This window comes from Euleptes europaea, chromosome 11 (genome assembly GCF_029931775.1).
Source record: "Euleptes europaea isolate rEulEur1 chromosome 11, rEulEur1.hap1, whole genome shotgun sequence".
NCBI classification, from domain to species: Eukaryota; Metazoa; Chordata; class Lepidosauria; order Squamata; family Sphaerodactylidae; genus Euleptes; species Euleptes europaea.
Genome location: NC_079322.1, coordinates 13,109,696 through 13,132,695, shown reverse-complemented (window position 1 = coordinate 13,132,695; position 23,000 = coordinate 13,109,696). Strand labels below are relative to the sequence as shown.

The 23,000-nt window shown below is 45.5% G+C and overlaps 1 protein-coding gene across 1 annotated transcript in view; it reads right to left on the bottom strand.

Moving 5' to 3' along the window:
* TNS3 (tensin 3) overlaps positions 1-23,000 on the bottom strand; it is a 392,082-nt gene that overhangs the window by 21,737 nt on the left and 347,345 nt on the right. The window contains exons 24-27 of the mRNA XM_056856991.1: positions 14,307-14,478; positions 6,913-7,547; positions 4,272-4,358; positions 1,292-1,423 (exon numbers count right to left, since the gene is read on the bottom strand). Coding sequence (XP_056712969.1) covers positions 1,292-1,423; positions 4,272-4,358; positions 6,913-7,547; positions 14,307-14,478 — 1,026 coding nt within the window. The remainder of the gene's footprint in view (positions 1-1,291; positions 1,424-4,271; positions 4,359-6,912; positions 7,548-14,306; positions 14,479-23,000) is intronic.

Genomic DNA, 23,000 nt, shown 5'->3' with positions numbered 1-23,000 from the left:
TTCCGGTCCATGCAATGGGCTTATCTTGTCCTTATTCTTACTCCTACTCTGTACATAGGAAAAGAACCCTTTTTTGTTGCGTTTAGCATCTCTCGCTAGCCTAAGTTCATACTGAGCTTTAGCTTTCCTAACACTCTCCCTAAAAGCACTAGTTATTTGTTTATATTCCTCTTTGGTTATAAGGCCCTCCTTCCACTTCCTAAATGTTTTTTCTCAACTCTTTAAAAGCTGTTTATGGAGCCACCCTGGCCTCTTTAGGCTCCTCCCATTTTTCTTTCTCATAGGAATGGTTTGGGATTGCGCCTTCAGTATTTCATTTTTAAGAAACGCCCACCCTTCTTGATTGCGCCTTCAGTATTTCATTTTTAAGAAACGCCCACTCTTCTTGAACTCCCTTCTCTTTAAGTATTTCTGACCATGGGATTCTACCTAGCATAAGGTTAAGTTTGTTAAAATTTGCTCTTTTAAAGTCCAACCTATATGTCTGACTACGTACAGGTTTTCCTTTCCCCAAGATTGTAAATTCCAAGAGTACGTGGTCACTACTACCCAGGGTGCCTACTACTTTAACCTCATCGACCAGTTCTTCCCTGTTGGTGAGAATCAAGTCTAAGATAACGGACCCCCTTGTTTCCCTGTCCATCTTCTGGAATAGGAAGTTGTCAGCAAGACAAGTCAGGAATTTATTGGATCTTGCATTTTTAGCAGCGTTAGACTTCCAACAGATATCCGGGCAATTAAAATCTCCCATGACCACCATGTCCCTTCTCTTTGAGAACTTTGTGATCTGGTCTAGGAGCGTCCCATCCAAGTCCTCTGCCTGGTTTGGCAGTCGATAGCAGACCCCCACCAGAATATCACAATTATTTCTTATTCTTTTTATGTTTACCCATAGAGTCTCGACTATACTACCATGCTCATTCCACAGCTGTGCTCTAATGTTTAGTCTTCCTTCCTGGGAATCGCTTATCTCGGGGTTGCTTAGCCATGTTTACCTTCGCAGCCTGTAGTGCTTTTAAACATGTAATCTGCCTATGTTTCGCCATTACCAGCCTCACCTGCCTGTAGGCAGTCAGTCCTTTAATCTGTCTTTTTGCTCCTAATAAAGTATTACTGCTTCAGAGCTACCTGCCTGGATGAGTTTGCTTCTGGGATGCTAGGGACAGACGCCTGATCCTGACACTTTTCTCCAGCTTGATCCTGGGCGAAGGATTTCTCTTTAATTTAAATGGTAAAAACAAAATGCTCAGTTGGCCCTGCTGTTGAACTGGAAACACACAAAAAGTTATACCTTTCTTGTTCAGCTGCAGGACAGAAGGCGGGGGGATGGCAACCTTCATGGCAAGACCGTAGGCTCCCTTGAAGGAGTGGCTGTCACGGACGACGAAGGACCCCGGCTCTTTCTCCTTCAGGACGGCAATGGCTGCAGGAGGAGGAGAGAGAAAGGATAGCTTGAAAGAGAGCTGTTTTTGGCCCGGTAACAAACAAATAAGAAGAGGAGTTGGTTTTTACATGCTGACTTTCTCTACCTTTTAAGGAGAATCAATCAAGCTTACAATCTCCTTCCCTTCCTCTCCCAACAACAGAGACCTTGTGAGGTAGGTGTGGCTGAGAGAGTTCGGAGAGAACTGTGACTAGCCCAAGGGTCACCCAGCAGGCTGCATGTGGAGGAGTGGTGAATCAAGTCCGGTTCTCCAGATTACAGTCTGCTGCTCATGTGGAGGAGCGGGGAATCAAACCCGGTTCTCCAGATTAGAGTCCATCACTCTTAACCACTACACCATGCTGGCTCTCAACACAACAGGTCCCCAAGTCCATGCTAGAAGCGCTGGTAAATCCACGTGTAAAGTACTAAAATCAACGCCATCAACGTCATGCTCATCTCCCCTAATTTCCTTTACTATGCACAGAATTTCATGTCTCAGATGGACTGTCCCCACCCTTCTCTGCACATGAGAGCCAGCGTGGTGTAGTGGTTAAGAGTGGTAGACTCTAATCGGGTGAACCGGGTTGGTTTCCCCACTCCTCCACATGAAGCCAGCTGGGTGACCTTGGGCTAGTCACAGTTCTCTCTGAACTCTCTCTCAGCCCCACCTATATCACAAGATGTCTGTTATGGGGAGAGGAAGGGAAAGTGATTGTAAGATGCTTTGAGACTCCTTAAGGTAGAGAATATTGGGGTATAAAACCAACTCTTCTTCATGTAGTCTCCCCTCAAAAGCAACTCAGAAACTCTAACTTGTCCAGAATGTTGCAGCTTGGCTATTAATCAAAGCTAGATGGAGCGTGCCTATCACTTCCGTTCTGCAGATGCTGCCCATTTGTTACTGGGCTCAGTTGAAGGAATTGATGATCACATACAAAACCCTTCATGGCCTTGGCTGCTATTATTTGTGGGACTGCCTCTCTCCCTATGTTCCCCCAGGACAACTTCGCTCAAGTCATCAGGGGCTGCGAGGGGGCCAACATGCAAATGGGCAAAATCAAGAAGAAGAGGAAGAAGCAGCAGCAGAGTTGGTTTTTCTATGCCGACTTTCTCTATCACTTAAGGAAGAATCAAACCAGCTGACAATCACATTCCCTTCCCCACAACAGACACCCTGTGAGGTAGGTGGGGCTGAAAGAGCTGTGATTAGCCCAAGGTCACCCAGCTGGCTTCATGTGGAGGAGTGGGGAAACCAACCCGGTTCTCCGGATCAGAGTCCACCACTCCAAACCACAGCTCTTAACCACTACACCACGCTGGCTCTCTAACACGCACTTTCTGTTTTGGCTCCTGCCCTATGGAACGGTTTGCCCAAGGAGGTCAGGAAAACTCCCACTTTCCTGGCCTTCCGCAAACTATGCGGAACTGAACTATCCAACAGGGCTTTTCTGCACAGATAACAGGGTTGCAATGTACAAAATGGTTTTGCAAACAAGTTTGGATGCATGATTAGGGACTGTGGTCTATACTGCTGTGTATAGCTTATAGTTAGTAGGATCCTATTTATGTGATCTCTCTTCTGCTTAATGTGTCATGTGAATACTTAAGCTATGCTTCAGTTCTTTCTGGTGGTTCCAGACTACTAAAATCCTAATGCATTGTTACCGAATGTCCCATTTCGTCAGTGATACTGATTCACTGTGTGAATCAGAAGCTGCCTTGAGTCTTTGTATAGAAAGATGGACTACAAATAACATAAATAGAATAAAAATAAATAAACCTCCCTGCATCAAAAACCTTGTTCTTCAGATTGAGAGGAGAAAGATGGATCACAGGGTCAGGAAGATCCCAGTACAGATAAATGGACTCTAGCCCAACCCCAACATTACAATCAAAGGCAGAGATCCCCAGCATGGTGCCCTCAGATGCCATGGGGCCAGGTAATGTATTTCCTGTTGCCTCCTTCCATTTCACCCCAAACACTCTAAACATTAAATTATTTATTTCATGCATTATCCTGCCTTTCTCCTATGGAACGCAAGGGGGCACCCATGGGGTTAACAGAGGTCTCCCATCTAGGCCCTGACCAACTGAATTTGTTCGGATGCAACAAGTGTGCTGAATCATGCACCTTCACACCCTAGCTTGGGCCCACACACACATACATACACATTTGTTGCTTTTATACTTGATTTTTTTCAAAGTGCACTTCAAAACAATTCCAGACCTTCACCTAAAAAAATTAACACATGAAGATGATCTCTCCTCACCACTCATGGATTAAGAAATAGCAAGGAAGAGGGTAAGATTTTAAGCCCAGTGTCGGCCACAGGCTGCCCTTTATACTAGTCAACAACAAATTTCCGATGACTGAATTACAACAAGTAACATCTGCCTTTTCCACATGCTGTTAAACAATCCCCTTAGATGAGGGAAGAAAGGAGCCTTGTTTTATTTTCCATTCTCTCTCAGTCTGAACATTTTTTCCTTCTTTTTCCCCCTCTGACACCAGTGCTTAAATTGATCCCCCCGGGGACTGGGGTAGGTTTCTCTTGGTCAACCTCACATTGAGAAGAAACATTACACAACCTGCCCTGGGCCTCTGAGTTAGGCATGAACTAGACAGATTAGATTAGAATGGATTAGATAGATGGATAGACAGAAAGATAGAAAAATAGACACATAGATCGAGACAAATACATTGACAGATCGATAGATGGATAGATGGATGAATGAATGGATGGATCAAGATAGATAGAGCAATAGATCGATGGACGAATGGATGGATCGAGATAGATAGGTGAATAGATAGATCGAGATAGATTGAGATAGACAGAGCTACTACCTTGCTCTCTTGAAATCTCTGGTTTGTACCAGAACTTGGATGTATCCTGAACAAATTTTACGGTCACATGTTTATCGCTTGCATTTTCTGAAAAACAAAAGAGGGGAGGGGGGGGAAACCCTTAAAAACAGCACACAACCAGCATAGGATAGGGCAGTAATGAGGAAGGTCTGGTTAGCACCTGCAGGAGAACAAGGTGAACAACGGACTGCACCCGGAATTGGGAACACTCCCTGAAAAGAGAAAAAGGGCCCTGCAGATGAAGGCCCGAGACAGAACTGTTGTCCGTGCTGTACCAGCTATATGTAGAAATGTTTATTTTTACATTCTTGAGTTCTGAAAAACCAATAGTCTGAAGCGGTATCACCTCACTGTTTTACCATATCATTCCAATTGCACATATAAGTCTAAGAATCTCTTCCAAGACGGCCGATGGGCAAGCTTTTAGACACTGGAAGAATATTGGTCTGTTTTCTTTCAGACAAATGCTGTGCCACAAATGACAACGGGCAGGGCACGTTGCAGTACTTTATTCACCAATTACCTTTTCTTGATATACATATTTTTTTTAAAAATCAATCGGCCAATATTTTTTAAAATAATAAATATAAAAGTAAGATGCTATTATAGAAGACCTCATGCTTTACACTGTGTTCTACAGCTGCCACCTAAACATATGAAAAATGTTATGTGGACTATAAATTCCCCTAGGGTAAAGAACATAGGCATAGCGGTTGCTGGGCTGGTAAACACCCATTAAGTTATCTATTTCAGATGGCAACTAAAATAACAGAATGTTCCCTCATGAAAGAAAAAAGAAGAAGAAGATTCCTGCTCATAGAAAACTAGCAATTCAGGAAGATGGATTTAGAGGGTAGCTGTGTTGGTCAGCAGTAGAGGAGCTAGATTTGAGTCCAGTAGCACCTCAGTCCAAGTTTCTGTTGGAGGAAGCTCTGACTCTCAGAAGTTTGCATCTCGAAAATCTTCTTGGTTTCTAAGGTGCCACTGGCCTCGAATCTAGTATCTCAGGGTAGGCCAGAACACCTTTTCCCTGAAATGCTAGCTTACCATGTAGTAGGGATTTTCGGTGTAGGGGAGCATTCATTATGCAATCTCTTTTTTTTAATATTAAAGATTTTTAATAAATTTTCAAACAAAACAAAATACAAAATACAAAAAATATATCAATATAGATAGCTACATAATAAGAATAATATATCTATGAAGAAATTCACAAAAACTAGCCAAACATACAATTAATACATTCTTATTACAGTTATCTTATCCATTGTGTTCCCACCTCCCTCCACCAGTGTACCCTTAAGCCCTCCCAACCACCGTGTTGAGCTTCCGGAGAAGTGTCTAAACAGTTCGTTAATACATCATTTAGCTTAATTGAAATTACAAATTATGCAATCTCAAGTGACATATCCCAGACACAGTTTTCCCATCACAGTGGAAACAAGATCACAACAAGCGTGTGCTTCTTATATTTGTTCCCAATTCTTAGCGTCTTTTACCTGCTGTACCCATGCATCATCCATATCCCTTCTGGCTGCAGGATTCTCTAATGTTCCCCCACACAGAAAACTCTGTGTGTGTGGGGGGGGTGGACCCTATAACCTCACGGAGAAAGGTTCTGGATATGCCACTCCCTACTCTTCCAGTTTCTACATCAGTGGTTCCCAAAGTGGGCAGTACCACCCCCTGGGGAGCGGTGGGATTACCTAGGGGGAGACTAAGAGGCAAGGGGGCAGCAGGGGGCGCTAGAGGTGGGCCCCTTGAACTGTGTTGTTGGATAGGGTTGTGTTGTGGGATAGGGTAGGGGGCACTGGGTTGTGTTTGTGGAACCAAGGGGGGGGGGGAGCTTGGGAACCACTGTTCTACATCATGCATAGAGTTTTCTAAGCAGGGAAGCATAGCAAAGTACATTGCTCCACCTGCAGTCTGAAATGGTACGGGATATTCTATCAGCTCAGATCTTTACCCTCTTGTTCTGTAGATATGCAGACTGGGCCTTCGCCCTTGAAAGATTCAAACATATTCCTGCAGTTTGGACATTCTAAGGGTGGGGGTGGGGGGAACCATGGCAGGTTAATAGTTGCAGGCTACAGCCAGCTTCACTAGATGTGGATCCAGCCTGCAAAAGCTTGCTCGGTACATTTTGTCATCCTTTTTTTTTAAATAACCACAGAAATATTTCACCATTTTTGGTTGCAGCCAGTTCAACTTGGTACCTCATCTGGAATTACCCGCCCTGGTATGGAGGATGCCATACCTGGCAAAAAACAAAACAGGGAAGGAAAGACTCAACCTAAAAACCAAAGCTGGGTATCCAAAGGTAGGGTGGGAAAAGACTCAATTAATTAATTTTAAGGTGCTAATGTCTATATTAAAAACAATAAAAATTATATTAAAAGAAAGCACAAATGACAACTGCTACAGGATGATAAACTGAAACTACAATCCAAACGCGTTTTGGCCCCCTGGCCTTCATCAGTGGTCTAATAAAATCACTTATAATGCATATATATACATGATACAACATATATAACAGTATTATAGCAAAATTATAACAACCCAGGTATGTGTGTTGGGATGTATTCCAGTTTGACTCTGTGCTCAATATATTCTACCATACCTGGCAATGGAGAAGCATTCAAAGCTTTAGAGAAATCTGGAAGAACGTTTGGAAACGGGATGCTGATGGTGCTTCCACTGTGGGGGCTGGAGAAGCCACTCGAAGAAGGAGAGACCGAGCCGAAGGAACGTTCTCCCTCCGAACCCCTCTTCTTCTCGGGAAGAGGGGGCTGCGGGTGAATGTTTGTTGCGTTATTTTGCTGATTTGGACTGTTCTGGCTGCTGTGTCCAGAAGCTGACGTGAGGAAGCTGTCTGGCAGAAAGCCACTGTCCACCGGTAATCTCGCGGTTTGGGGAGATCCATTCGCAATTGCCCCCAAAACAGCTTGCTTTTCCCCCAGCGGCTGGCCATTGCCGGTGGTGGCCCCACCATAATTCAGAAAGGCTCGGACACCGGTACTCGCTCCGGATTCCTGCTGCAGCCCAGATGATGAACTCTCCTGGCTGCTCGGCGGACCAGTTTGGAATCCCTTGGGGTGGTACTGGGACACAAGAGAGCCATCTGGCACAGTGGCAGAAGGCTCCAGAGTCATGAAATAACTTCCCACAGGCCGGCTGTTGCTTGTTCCTGAAAACTGGGGCATCACAGAGGACTTAGAACTGTTTTGTTGCCAACCTTGTTCATCTGCAGGAGGGCTGTTTGGAACAATAAAAAACCAACATGAAATCCGTAAAAAAAAAAAAAAAAAACATACACACATCAATCATCTGAATACGTTCACTAAATTTACATCTAGCAAATCATGACAAGACGGTGTTTTCACACAATGTCGCACAGTGGCAAATCTAGGTTTACTATGACAGGGCTTTTTAAACTTTTTCCACTAGTGACCCCTTTTTGCCCGAGAAATTTTTACGCGACCCAGGGTATATAGGTATATAAAATAGGTATACAAATCAAACATTTATTGATAATAAATCATAATTTATTTTTTAAAAATTCATTGGTATACATATAATTTACCATTTATTAAAACTAAAGCAAATTTGCATACTAATGAGATGGATGTGCTTGTTTCGTGAGCCCCTCATTCAGTTACACAACCCCATATGGGGTCGCGGCCCACAGTTTAAGCAGCTTTGTATTATGAAACGTATAAAGTCCAGTTCTAGTTCTGAGCCTAGATGCAAATGAACATCTAGGCGTAACTTGATTATATCTTTCAGCATATCTTCAAAGTGGCCGTTAAAACTATTGTTTTAACTACAGACAGAGTAACAGCCTTATCTTTACCGGAGAACAGATAGTAGTCATGAGAACATACGGAAAGTGTGAAATCAATGGAGTAACAAAAGAAGATCTTATAGAAGAATATATATATCACAACTGAATAAAAAACGGATAAAATGTTTCTGCCTTTGCCTTTCCAAATGGGCAGACTCTCTGTTCGATTGGGGTATTTAAAAATCTGCCCATGAATTCATTGAGGGTTAAGGCATTATGTCGGGCCAAGAACATATAAAGTCAAGAGTGAGCCATAGCCTGTTCCAGTTCCCTGATCCTGCTAAGGCACAAGGGTGAAGAAGAAGAAGAAACCCTGCTTTTCTCTACCTTTAAGGAGTTTCAAAGCGTCTTACAATCACCTTCCCTTCCCCTCCCCACAACAGACAACTTGTGAGGGAGGAGGGGCTGAGAGAGTTCGGAGAGAAGCTGGCTTCCTGCTTAGGAGTGCGGAAACTAATTTCGGTTCACCAGATTAGCCTCCGCCGCTCACGTGGAGGAGTGGGGAATCAAACCCGGTTCTCCAGATCAGAGTCCGCCATTCCAAACAATCGCTCTTAACCACTACACCACAATTACCTCCTCTACACTATGCAGATTGCCTCAAAAATGTAATGTTTTAGGCTCTAACCCACGGCTCCCCAGCGTGTCACCCATGGGCACCATGGTGTTTACCGACACCTTTCCCAGTGCCCACCAAGTACTTTAGAAAGTAGGTGGGGCCAGGTGGGGCTTTCGCTCAGCAAGGCTTCTGATTGGCTGTGCAGATTTTTTTGGGAAGCAGGTGCTACCCCAGCACAAGGGTCTTCACTGTGTGACTGAAAGCAAGCTGCAGCAGCCATGTTGGGGCTGGCTCCGCCTCCGACGGCATGCATTTTGTGGCTGCACCCACCATGCCGTGCCAGAATTGCAAAGGTGCCTGCAAGCTCAAAAGGGTTTGGGACCCTTGCTCGAACTCATCAGAAAAGACTGAGACCTCCAACATTTTCTGAGCTTTATATATTGGGGGCCACAAGAATTTTCAGTCATAACCTGTGGTGGTCCCACAGCCATCCATGTTATACTGACCGTGAAGATGCTCTGGGGAGGTCAGTGAAGATACCATTTCCCTACCACCAGCACAAGCTGGCTTGGAAGTATCGGGGTGGGGAAGCAGGCGTTTCCTCTTAGAAAATGGCTGACCCTCCTCTAATGCTTCATACACTTCACGCTCAGAGAGATGGTGGGCATCTGGATAACCCTGTCTCTGAGTGGTTGTGGACATACTTTTGATGTAGAAAATCCCTGACCTGGGTAACCCAGGTTAGCAAACTCTCGCCAGATTTTGGAAGCTAAGCAGGGTTGGCCCTGGTTAGTACTTGGATGGGAGCCCACCAAGGAAGTCTAGGGTCGCTACACAGAGGAAGGCAATGGCAAAACACCTCTTCCATTAAAAATTACAACTCAACTATTAACTTATTTGAATCACATTACCGTTTGTTCTTAGGATATTTTTTCCTATTTATTTTTATTTATTGTATTTATAAATCTATTTATATCCCACCCTATTTCCTGGCCGGACTCAGGGAAGTCTAGGGTCGCTACACAGAGGAAGGCAATGGCAAAACATCTCTTCCCTCAAAACCCCTAAAGAGTTGCCATAGGTCCACTGTGACTTGATTGCCAAAAATTTAAAAAAGTTCAATCCCCACCATCTCTGGTTTAGCACAGGTTGGGTAAGGCCCTTCTGGGCCTGAGACTGTGGAAAGCGGCTGCCAGTCAGTGTAGGAAATACTTTGCCTGAAGGTCCAATGGTGTGACCTGGAATAAGGCAGTTTTTTGTGTTAAAAGGGACCCTTCTCTCTCTTTCTCAAAAGTTTTTAAAGTTTTATTTTTAACACACAAACATTAAAATATAAAACAACTACAATATAACAATATACATATATATGTGGAGCGTACCATTAAAAATTACAACTCAACTATTAACTTATTTGAATCACATTACCGTTTGTTCTTAGGATATTTTTTTCTATTTATTTTTATTTATTGTATTTATAAATCGATTTATATCCCACCCAATTTCCTGGCCGGACTCAGTGGCTAACATCACTGAATAACATACAGTATCATAAAACCATTTTAAAACAATAAATTTTACAATTTTATAAAACCATTTCCTATCTGATAACTGATATCTGATAACATATTTATTACTTATTTATTACACATACATTACCTAACTCTTTCTTATTCTGGTTTAATTTAATTTAATTCTGTTATGAGTTTTTAGCTATATAGTTAAAGAAAATATTCCATTTTTCATGGAATTCATTAAAAGGAATGCTTTGCATTTTAAACATAGGCATTTTTTCCTACCCAGAACTAACTTTGGGACCAACCCACAGCTGCGTTCTTGTTGCAGCTCCCACATTCATATCCAGGGTTCTTGTGCAGGAGAACTTCCCAGCAAATTATGCCCCTGCACTTATTAGCACAAGTCTGCAAAGAGGTGGGTGTCCAATTGTCAAAGCGGGCATTTTCTCCAGGTGAACTGATCTCTATTGGCTGGAGATCAGTTGTAGTAGCAGGAGATCTCCAACTAGTACCTGGAGGTTGGCAACCCTAAGGACACAGCAACCTTCCTGACTCACTTTGAACAAGCTCAACTCACCTTCTCATAGGGTTGCCAACTTCCAGGAGATCTCCTGCTATTACAACTGATCTCCAGGCAATAAAAATCAGTTCCCCTGGAGAAAATGGCCGCTTTGGCAATTGGACTCTACGGCACTGAAGTCCTTCCTCTCCCCAAACCCCGCCCTCCCCAGGCTCCACTCCCAAAATCTCCAGGTATTTCCCAACCCGGAGCTGGCAATCCTACCTTCTCACCTTTCTGAATAAGCCTTTGCTGAAGACACTGGCAAACAACCTCTGTTAGTCTCTTGCCATGAAAACCCCCAAAAAAGAGGTCGCCATAAGTCGGCTGCGACTTGAAGGCACTTTACACACACACACATAGAATCATAGCATTGGAAGGGACCGCCAGGGTCATCTAGTCCAACCCCATGCACAATGCAGGAAATTCACAACTTTCTCCCCCACACACCTATGTGACCCCTACTCCATGCCCATCCCACATGACCCCTCCCTTGCCTGCTCTCCTTCCCTTTCCTTTCCGGGCCTCCCTCCTTGAAAAACCCAAGCTGCATTTTGATTGAGGGAACCAACTGGACCTTATTTGGGCTTACATTACTCTGTAATGCACTTCGCCCACGAATGGACCTCTGTTCAGAAACAGGGCCATAACGTTGATCAGTAAGTTAACTAGTGCCAATTTTTTTAAAAAAAATCCAAACAAATGACAGGGTTAATTTTGAAGGCAAAGGAGAACAAGCTTGTATTTGTAGAAGTGAAAAGAAGGGGAAATTAGCTAGGCAGTCAGGAAGACAGAGAAGGTATTTAGTATTTTTTTTTTTTTTTAGAAGAGTCTCTTTCTTGGAAATGAATACCGAGAGATCTGTACATGCTATACAATAGTGGTCCAGATCACAGTAGCGGAAATAACATTTTCCCTCCATGCCCATTCTTTCACAATTAATTCTCATTAAGTCCATCTGATGGGGAAATCAGTTTTTTGGTAGGCGATCAAAATCATACAAAAATGGGTTTTATACTACTCTCCCATTGCAACCAGGTCTAGCAGTGCTTTGGAACAGAAATCTCAGCTCTCGATAGACAGCCAGTGTGGTGTAGGGGTTAAAGTGTTGGGCTGGGATCTGGGAAACCCAGGTATGAATCCCTACTCTGCCATGGAAGCTTGCTGGGTGACCTTGGGCCAGTCGCACACTCTCAGCCTAACCTACCTCACAGGGTTATTGTGAGGATAAAACAGAGGAGAGGAAAACAACGTAAGCTACTTTGGGTCCCCATTAGAGAGCCAGTGTGGTGTAGTGGTTAAGAGCAGTGGTTTGGAGCGGTGGACTCTGATCTGGAGAACCGGGTTTGATTCCCCACTCCTCTATATGAGCAGCGGAGGCTAATCTGGTGAACTAGATTTGTTTCCCCACTCCTACACATGAAGCAAGCTGGGTGACCTTTGGCTAGTCACAGCTCTCTTAGAGCTCTCTCAGCCCCACCCATCTCACAGGGTGTCTGCTGTGGGGAGGGGAAGGGAAGGCGATTGTAAGCCGGTTTGATTCTTCCTTAAGAGGTAGAGAAAGTCGGCATACAAAAATCAACTCTTCTTCTTCAGTACTGCATTTCCTGCTTTCTGGTAGTTTACTAGTTTTATTTAAACCATTTACTCACAAAGTTTCGCAGGGCCTGTAAGACCAAGATGTTCCGCCAGGTCTATGGTTGAGGACAGCAATGCTGTATATCGTAGCTGGCCTTCCTGCTCCCCCCTTTCTGTTTCTTGTTCCATCTTACTAATTCTTGGTGGAGTCCTGATTGCTTCCCACCCCCCGGCTCACTGTGGCCGAGTGCTATTAATGTGTGCCAACTGGTTCAATGGGTTTCATTGGTTCTACTGTTAAATTTTATTTAATTATAATTATGCTGTGTTGTATTGAATTTTTATGTAATATATGTTTGATTGTTCTTAATGATTGTTAGCCACTCTGAGCCCGGCCTTGGCCAGGAAAGAGAGTGGGGTATAAATCTAATAAACAAATAAACAAACAAACAAACAAACCAAGAGCCCATTCCTGCAGGTTTAGTTCAAACAACACATCAGGCAACATATGCTCAATTGGGGCCTCAATATTTGGTAAGTGGCCAGTTAGATTTTGCGCTCCCTTTTCTGTTATGGGAAGCCAGAGAACTCTTTAGTTAACTAGCAGGGCTGTGAATTCAGGGCATGCTTTGTGTTTCTTCCTTCTGGGTAATTTTAGTCCCTTTGAGAGAAAAAGAAAACTCTAATGATGGACTTTTCTTCAAGAATGAGTGCTAGCTAGTCACTGTTTATTTAAATTGTAAATTACTACACCGTTCCTTTAATACCCTTTGAAAAGGTGCCCAAGCTGAGATTTGGGAGAAATGCACATTTAAATAGAATCAGTCCATGAAAATGAAAATGACTAACCAATTTTCAAATTACAGCTGCAATATATTATTTTAAGAGGCTATATAATTCAATTCATAGGTGCTATGCTATGCTGACCCCATTCCTTTCAAAAATTCGAGCGCCTATATGCCAAATCAAAAAAGAAGTCCCAAATTCAATATCCGGGTTTAGATGATACAGTCAAACTCCTAATTTTAAGAGCAGAAAAAATAAACTTAAATAGACAGAGTGTAGCTCCCTTATTGCTACCAGCCAACAGAAATAAAAGGTGAACTTCATGTGAGAAGACAAAAAACTTGGCAATGAAAGGCATTATAAAGCAAGCCCTTTGAGTGGAATATAAACCACAATTAAAGGATATGAGACTCTTCTGACCCCAAAGAAATCTATAACACTGACTTTCTGTGAAGCAGAAAGAAAAAGGATACAAGAGACAGAGAAATCAATAGGCATTCAGGAGTTGATTAAGGGCTTAACATTTTAGCTGGCTGGTACCAGTCGAAAGAAAGGTTGCACAGAAACCCACTAATTTTTGCTGTGACGGTGGAAGAACCCAATTAGCTGCGAATGGAGATTATAATTAGACACTAAGAGACGTGGGAAGGGATCTCAAGAGCAACTTGGCAATGCAGGGAGCATATAGAAGTACAGAGGATATAATGCGGCATATTTCACCTTGAGGGAATTTAAGGTGAATTTGCGTGGCTGGTTTTTGAAGTGAAAACTCACCACAAGGAGACTTTTCCCTTGAATTCTGGAAGAGCTCTTGCCAAACCACTATCTAATAGTGTATTCATCTTGGTCACTGCAATCTTTTTTTCCTCCATGAATTCTCTGAGGTGTGTCTTTCTCCTTGAATTGCATCTGAGAATTCATGCACTCCCCCCCCCCATAAAAAGGCAGGCATGGTTAAGAATGGGGAGGGACTACTTGTATTAATGGGGAAAGAACAGAAGACACTATGAACCAGCACAGAAAGCCCCTGCTATACAAACAAAAAATGTTCTCTCAGCATGACCTCCAAGGTGGTGGAACCCAGGGCTGGGTCAAGAGATTGTTCCTGGAATGCTTCCTGACCAGATCATGGATTTCCTCTCCACCCAACTGAGGTAGCCCATGGTTTCCTTACCTCTCTCCTTTCAAGGCAGGGCTGCTGTTCGAAATATCGCAGGTGGCTCCACAAGGCCTCTGAAAAGGAGGATTTGCCTGCGTGTCAGTCCGCAGTAAGGCGGGGCTTGGGCCCAGGGGGCTGTCCGACATCACGACGGAGTGGTTGAGGACTTCCAGGTAACCTCGAGGTTCTGCGAGAAAAGGTTCTGTTAAGGCACTTAAAACTTGCAAGTGTTCATCGATGTAGTTATATGTCAATGGTAGCCCTCTGCGGACGTTCATTTTGCTTAGGAATGAATACAAGGAGACAAGAACCTGCTGTCCCACGCCCTGTGTAATGCAGCTGCCACCTGCACAGAAGCACACATGTATAGGGCTTCCCTACACATAAAGCATATCCCTCCATTTTCAGATCATGCACAGGCTATGCGCCCCACAGAAGGCCCTGGACTGATGGCGCCTTGAACACCAGGCACAGGATGAAGCCTGTTTCTGCACAAAAGTGAACATCTGTACATCACATTTAGAGCACTGACATGAAACAAGCATTTTCAGTTATGTTTGCAATGCTGCATCGGTTGGTATGCAAAAGAGCGCTACGCTCTGTAACAACCTACTGGTGATCCCTTGCCCCAAGAGTGTCCGGCTGTCCTCAACTAGGGCCAGGGCCTTTCCAGCCCTGGCGGAACTCTCTGTCCATTGAGACCAGGCCCACCCCGGGACCTGACACAGTTCCTCAGGGCTTGTAAAACAAGAGATGTTCCACCAGGCCTATGGCTGAGGACAACAACGGTATATTATATCATAGCTGGCCTCCCTCTGCCCATCTTCCTGTATTGATTTTATTCCATCATTTCTGGTGGGGCCGGATTGCTTGTTCCCCCTGGCTCACTATAGCCCTAGTGAGTCGTTACATGTGCCAAGGGGTTTTATTGGTTTATAGTTTAATTTCATTGGGGTTTTAATTGTGTTATGTTTTGTGGTTTTTATGAAATGAGGTAATTATGAATAAAATTATTAGCCGCTCTGAGCCTGGATTTGGCCAGGAAGAGAGCGGGTTATAAATCGAATAAATAAATAAGAAACAAATACTTCAGGGAACCAAGGGAAAGAACAATATTGGGGGGGGGGCTTGGAAATTAACAGCACTGACATCTTTAGAGAATTCAATCCTCAACTCTCCCATCCTAGGGTGAGCACTCAAGTTCAATCACAATGACCGCAACATCACAAAGTGAATGCGGGTGTGACACGGCCATTAGAGAGCGAACACTGAAGTAAGAGCTGTTGGCATCATCTTGCTGTACTTCCAAACACGACGCTTCCCGACAGACCATGTGAACCAGCTGATTGTCAGAGCGGCATCGCCGAGCATCAAGACACATAACTGCACATGTCAAAAATCCTATTCACCAGCTCCGCCCTTAACGGGCCAAAAATGATTAGTGGTCCACTGTATTAGGTACTCATCCAGCAAGATAGCTTTTGTAAGCAACTGGGCTACCAGCATGAGCGTGGGCAGGCTGCAGCTCGTTCAACAAAGAAAGTGACCCCTTCCACTGACAGCCAGCATGGTGGCTAAGAGTGGTGGACTCTAATCTGGTGAACCGGGTTGGTTTCCCCATTCCTCCACATGAAGCCAGCTAGGTGACCTTGGGCTAGTCACAGTTCTCTCCAAACTCTCTCAGCCTCACCTACCTCACAAGGTGTCTGTTGTGGGGAAAGGAAGGGAAGGCAACTGTAAGCCAATTTGAGTCTCCTTAAAGGTAGAGAAAGTCCGCATATAAAAAACAACTCTTCTTCCATTCCTTGTGGCAGTTTTGTCTAGCAAAATCTGATTCTTTTCAAAGCGCAGCCTAGCTTGCGATGAGGTAATAGAAAACCTGCTAGAGTTACTATTGAACTGCAAAGGTTGTAATGTAAACATAGTGAAGCCTTCAGAAAGAGCTGATGCAGATCATTGGAACGTAGCAAGTAGTTGGATTTCAGAAACCCAGATGTAGTTTTGCTGACTTAAAGCAATTTTGAACCTTCTTTGCCAACATAGCTGCATTTTCTCAATAGTTTCGTGTTTGCTGATGCAAAACCTAAGCTTAATTTAACACCCCCGGCTGGGTTTAGAGAGATAAGGGAGGATAAAGCGATTGCTGAAAAACTAAATGAATTCTTCTCATCTGTCTTCACTGTTGAAGATACAGGGCAGATTCCTTCTCCTGAACAGAGATTTTGGAGAGGGGAAAATGAGGAATTGAGGCAAATAGTGGTAACAAGGCAGGAAGTCCTAGAACGTCTAGACAAACTGCAAACTAACAAGTCACAGGGACCAGACGGTATTCATCCTAGAGTTCTTCAAGAACTCAAATGGGAAATTGCTGAACTTCTAACAAAGGTATGTAATATGTCCCTTCGATCAGCCTCTGTACCAGAGGACTGGAGAATGGACAATGTAACACCCATTTACAAAAAGGTTCCAGGGGGGGACCCAGGAAATTACAGGCTAGTTAGCTTAACGTCTGTTCCGGGTAAATTAGTGGAAAGCATTATTAAAGATAGAATTGTCAAGCATATAGAAGGGCAAGGTCTGCTGGGCAAAACCCAACATGGCTTCTTTAAGGGTAGGTCCTGTCTCACTAACCTATTAGAGTTTTTTGAAAGCGTCAATAAGCATGTGGACAGGAATGAGCCTGTGGATATTGTGTATTTGGATTTCCAAAAAGCTTTTGACAAAGTCCCCCACCAAAGACTGCTAAGCAAACTTCATGGTCACGGGATAAGAGGACAAGTCCTCTTAAGGATTGAGAGCTGGCTGAAAAATAGGAAGCAAAGAGTAGGAATCAATGGTCAGTTCTCACAATGGCGGGATGTGAGCAGTGGGGTGCCTCAGGGATCTGTGTTGGGACCGGTACTTTTCAACCTGTTCATCAATGACCTGGAGTTGGGATTACCGTATATACTCGGGTATAAGCCGACCCGAGTATAAGCCGACCCCCCCAAACTTGAGGCCAGAAAAGGGAATTTCTTATTGACCCGCATATAAGCCGAGGGTCAATAAGAAATTCCCTTTTCTGGTAAAGCTGCGCTCTAAAATGGCGGCCGCCATTTTAGAGCGCAGGGAAGATCTTGCCCCTGCCCCAGGTCGCCCTCGCACCGGCCTCCCGGGACCTCCCAACCCACCCCAACCCACCCCGACCCCAGTGCCATTCAAGGGGGGGAGGGGGAAGAGCCCCTGAACCCCCTACTCACCATGAGAAGCGGCGGCAGGAAGCAGCGGCGCAGCCTTCCCGGCCCTGCAGGAGGCCGCTGCCGGCCGGAAGAACCCTCGCGGGCCCGGCGGGGATGGCGGCGCGGCCTTGCTGGACCTGCAGGAGGCCCCTGCTGGCCGGAGGAACCCTCGCGGGCCCGGCGGCGGGGGGCGGCGACGAGGCCTGCCTGCTCCCAGGCAGGCCCCGCTGGCCGCTCCCAGGCCGCAGGAAGGTGAGCGGGGAGGCGGCGGGGGGGGCGGCGGCGGCGGCGAGGCCTGCCTGCTCCCAGGCAGGCCCCGCTGGCCGCTCCCAGGCCGCAGGAAGGTGAGCGGGGAGGCGGCGGGGGGGGCGGCGGGGGGGGCGGCGGCGGCGGCGAGGCCTGCCTGCTCCCAGGCAGGCCCCGCTGGCCGCTCCCAGGCCGCGGGAAGGCGAGCGGGGAGGCGGCGGGGGCGGCGGCGAGGCCTGCCTGCTCCCAGGCAGGCCCCGCTGGCCGCTCCCAGGAGAGCGGGCCGGCGGCGGGGGGGCGGGGGCGGCGGGGGGGCGGGGGCGGCGGCGAGGCCTGCCTGCTTCCAGGCAGGCCCCGCTGGCCGCGGGAAGGCGAGCGGGTAGGCGGCGGGGGCGGCGGCGAGGCCTGCCTGGGAGCAGGCAGGCCCCGCTGGCCGCTCCCAGGAGAGCGGGCCGGCGGATGGGCGGGGGCGGCGGCAAGGCCTGCCTGCTCCCAGGCAGGCCCCGCTGGCCGCTCCCAGGCCGCGGGAACGCGAGTGGGCCGGCAGCGAAGGATGGCGGCAATGGTAGGTTTTCCTCCTCCCTCCTCCCTCCTCCCCCCTCCCCTACCCTACCGTATTGACCCGAGTATAAGCCGAGTTGGCTTTTTTCAGCCCTTTTTTTGGGCTGAAAAACTCGGCTTATACTCGAGTATATACGGTAAACAGTGAAGTAGCCACGTTTGCAGATGACACCAAATTATTTAGGGTGGTTAAAACAAAATCGGACTGTGAAGAGCTCCAGAAGGATCTCAGCATACTGGAAGAATGGGCATTAAAATGGCAAATGAGATTCAATGTGAGCAAGTGTAAAGTGATGCATATTGGGACAAAAAATCCCAACTTCACATATACACTGATGGGATCTGTGCTGGCAGCAACAGACCAAGAAAGGGATCTTGGGGTGGTGGTGGATAGCTCAATGAAGATGTCAACCCAGTGTGCGGCTGCTGTAAAAAAAGGCAAATTCCATGCTGGCTATAATTAGATGAGGAATTGAGAATAAAACTGCTGATATCATACTGCCCTTGTACAAATCTATGGTGAGACCACACTTGGAATACTGTGTACAGTTCTGGTCACCACACCTAAAAAAGGATATTACAGAACTTGAGAAGGTGCAGAAAAAAGCAACCAAAATGATTAGGGGACTAGAGCAACTGTCCTATGGGGAGCGGTTAAGATGCTTAGGGCTGTTTAGCTTAGAAAGAAGGCGGCTGAGGGGAGACATGATAGAGGTCTATAAAATTATGCATGGTTTGGAGAGAGTGGACATGGATACGTTTTTCTCCCTCTCCCATAATACTAGAACACGGGGTCATCTGCTAAAGCTGGAGGGTGAGAGATTCAAAACAGATAAAAGGAAGTATTTTTTCACACAACGCATAGTTAAATTGTGGAACTCCCTGCCCCAGGATGTGGTGATGGCTGCCAGCTTGCAGGGCTTTATGAGGGGAGTGGACATATTCATGGAGGAGAGGGGTATTCATGGCTGTTAGTTAGAATGGATATTAGTCATGCTGCATACCTATTCTCTCTAGTATCAGAGGAGCATGCCTATTATTTTGGGTGCGGTGGAACACAGGCAGGATGGTGCTGCTTCACTCATCTTGTTAGTGGCTTCCTAGAGGCACCTGGTTGGCCACTGTGTGAACAGACTGCTGGACTTGATGGGCCTTAGTCTGATCCAGCAGGGCCTTTCTTATGTTCTTATAAAACCACCACCACAAATACCTGCTCTTCGTTTCCCCCTATTTATTTATTTACTTTAATACACACACATATCCATATCCTTTCTTCCATATATATCACACTTATTATGACAGCTAACATTTTGTTAACATTTTAAGGAAATACCACCTATATTGTGCAGGGGGTTGGACTAGATGACCCTGGTGGTCCCTTCCAACTCTATGATTCTATTCTATGATTCTATATATAAACAGTATATATAACAGTATAAACAGGATAGATAGATAGACAGACAGACAGACAGACAGATAGACAGACAGACACAAACAGTATTGGGTGAAAGGGAGTATTTAGGTGAATTGAGAGGACCATTCAGAAAAAAAAGTCACAATGCGAAAGTGAGAGAACAAGGGAGAATCAGACTGGCAAGTTGCCTTTGTTCACCTACCCAGTGCCCTGACAATCAGTACAAAAAATGAGGCAGGTCTCCTGAAACCCTCTTTGTTTGCCATTCAATTCAGAACAAGCCCACGGAGTATCTGGACTGTGTTCTCCATTGTCTGCTTTAGTGGCCGCACTCAGGCACAGCTATTAACCCTTTTGAAACCGAGGGCACCAACATCAGCACAGAACTGGAGTCTCTCTGGATTCCCATGTCTGGCCATAAATCAAGGGAGCACCTGCTCCTTCCAGAAGTAGTGCTTCCTTAAGTGCCCTCCCCATGTGCTCGCAATAGAATGACTGGCACTTCTACACACTATGCTGCCAATGGGCACCTGTAAATGATGTGACCATGTCAGCAGGACGGGCAAAAACTCTATGGGAAACAATTACTTCCACCATAGACACCTGGTTGGCCACTGTGTGAATAGACTGCTGGACTTGATGGGTATTGGTCTGATCCAGCATGGCTTTTCTTATGTTCTTATATAGAGTTTTTGTCCAAACACCAGAGAATCTCTGTGTCACCAGCAATGCAATGACATCACTTCCAGTGTGCGCTGGAAGTGATATTGCTGCACTTCCAGCAACACCAGCCTAGGCCTCTCTGCTGCTGGTTAAGTCCCCCACCCAAAAGTTGCCAGGGGGTACCCGGCAACCCTAGGTGGATCCCCTCATTCTCCAAGACGTTTTCCTCCAACGTAAGTGGCTTTCCTCCAACAGAAGAGCCATGTGCCAAAGGAAGGCTCCTTGAGCTGGAGGAAGGCTTCAAACATTGCTCAGGGGCATGGCAGGATAGAGATAGGATCCACCCTAACTTATTTGAGCAACGGACTAAGAGCTGAACGACCAAGAGCCCTTAGACTCCTTCCCTTCAGCTGGTACATCCCAAACGTTCTAGTACCCGCTGAAAGAGGAGGGCAACTTAGCCCAGATGGAATCATGTGCTGTTGGCTTGTGGCAGGAAGCCAGTAAGATCTTCCCCACCTTTGGAAAGGGGCCATGGCTTAGCAGTAAAGCAGCTGCTTGGCATGCAAAAGGTTCCAGCTTCAATCCCCAGCACCTCCAGTTAAAAGGATCAGATAGTAAATGATGCAAAAGGCCTTTGCCTAAGACCGTGGAGAGCCACTGCCAGTCTGAGTAGACAATACAGACTTTGATGGACCAAGGGCCTGATGCAGTTTAGGAACACTTCATGAATTCATGGGTGTATTCACCAACACCACATGTGCTTGTTTGCAATGTGGGATTACACCATGATATTTGGCTCCTGTATTGATTGGGCATACATATGAAAGGGTACTTGAACACACTTCATCTGGTGTACCAATGGATGCATTAACACGCAGGAAAGTTATAAGAATATACTCAATGAGGAAGTACAGCACACCATAAGCTTCAGAGCAACCTAGAATCATCCCTACTTAACTTAACATGTCATTTTTAAAAAAGTTTATGAGTCCCTGCCAGTCATCACAAACACCATCCTGAATTTTGCAAATCAAATTGGAATCTTCTCAGCCAAAAAGATAATTAATTACAGATCTTATGACAGCAACTTTTATCAGTGTTGTTTTTGAGCATGAGTTGACATGGAAGATGCAATTTCCACCATGTCTGGACCACTGAAGGTGTTACGCTCTTAAACTGCTATGAATGTTCTCCTTCCCAGAACATCTAAGCAGGGCCATCTCTCCCTTCCCGCTTCCCTTATTTTGTAAAGTTCAGTGACTATAAACAAATAAGTGAATCACGGTGTCGAGATTTTAGGTGGACGTAGGGCTGAATATATTTCTATAGCCAACATTTCCTGAAATGTAAACTTCATGCTGAGACCTGACCTGGATGGCCCAGGTTATCCTGATCTCGTCAATTCTTGGAAGCTAAGTAGGGTCAGCCCTGGTTAGTACTTGGATTGGAGACCACCAAGGAAGTCAAAGGTGGCTACACAGAGGCAGGCAATGGCAAACCACCTCTGTTCGTCTCTTCCCTTGAAAACTTTATGGGGTTGCCATAAATCAGCTGCAACTTGACAGCACTTTCCACCAGGCATACATCGCTTTATTGCACTCCACTTTATTGCACCTCACAGATATTGTGTTTTCGAGCAAGACTATCGGGGCCATTTTTCCAACAGCATGTGCTCACTTCATGTTTCTGTGCCATGTTTTGGTAATTCTCGCAATATTTCAAACTTTTCCATTATTATTACAGTACATTGTTATTTTAGACACAATGCTATTGCACACTTAATAGACTGCAGTATAGTGCAAACATAACTTTTATATGCACTAAAAACCCAAAAATGCATGTGCTTTACTGCAATATTCACTCTATCGTGGTGATCTGGGACTGAACCCGCAATACCTCCGAGGGATGCTTGTACAGGACTGAATGAAGTCGATGCAGGGCCTGAGGTCTTTGCTTGTTTGATCTGCCACTAGATGGGGTGAATGATGATTCAGAAGCTCAGCTAGAAAGAGTAGATGAGTAGCTGAAGGCACGTAGTATGAAGTCCTGCCATCAGAAGACCCAGATAAAGAGGCTTTTGTCTATCCAAAGCCAGCCAGCAGGGGTGAAAATGAAAAGCTGGACAAAAGGTTTCAGAAACGGAAAAAAAAATGTGAACAGAAGTCCTTGGATCAAAAGGGCACTAGCTATATCAAAGCGTAAAAAAGCACCCCCTTGTAGACTTTTTGACCATGGAAGAGAAAGTGCAGCAGGAAATGCCCGAGCGGCAGCCTACAGCTTGGAGGGAGACTATTCCAGATGGGTAGCCCTGTTAGTCTGTAGCAACGACATGAAACACTACGGGGAGGGGCTGTGGCTCAGTAGCAGAACATCTGCTTGGCATGCAGAAGGTCCCCGGTTCAATCCCTGGCCTCTCCAGGAGAAAGGATCAGGTAGCAGGTGATGTGAAAGACCTCTACCTGAGACCTTGGAAAGCTGCTGTCAGTCTGAGTAGACAATACTGAGTTTGATGGATCAGTGGTCTGATTCAGTTTAAGGCAACTTCATGTGTTCAAGTCAAATTGTGCTTAAAAGACTAACAAAATAAAATCTGTTAGTCTTTTA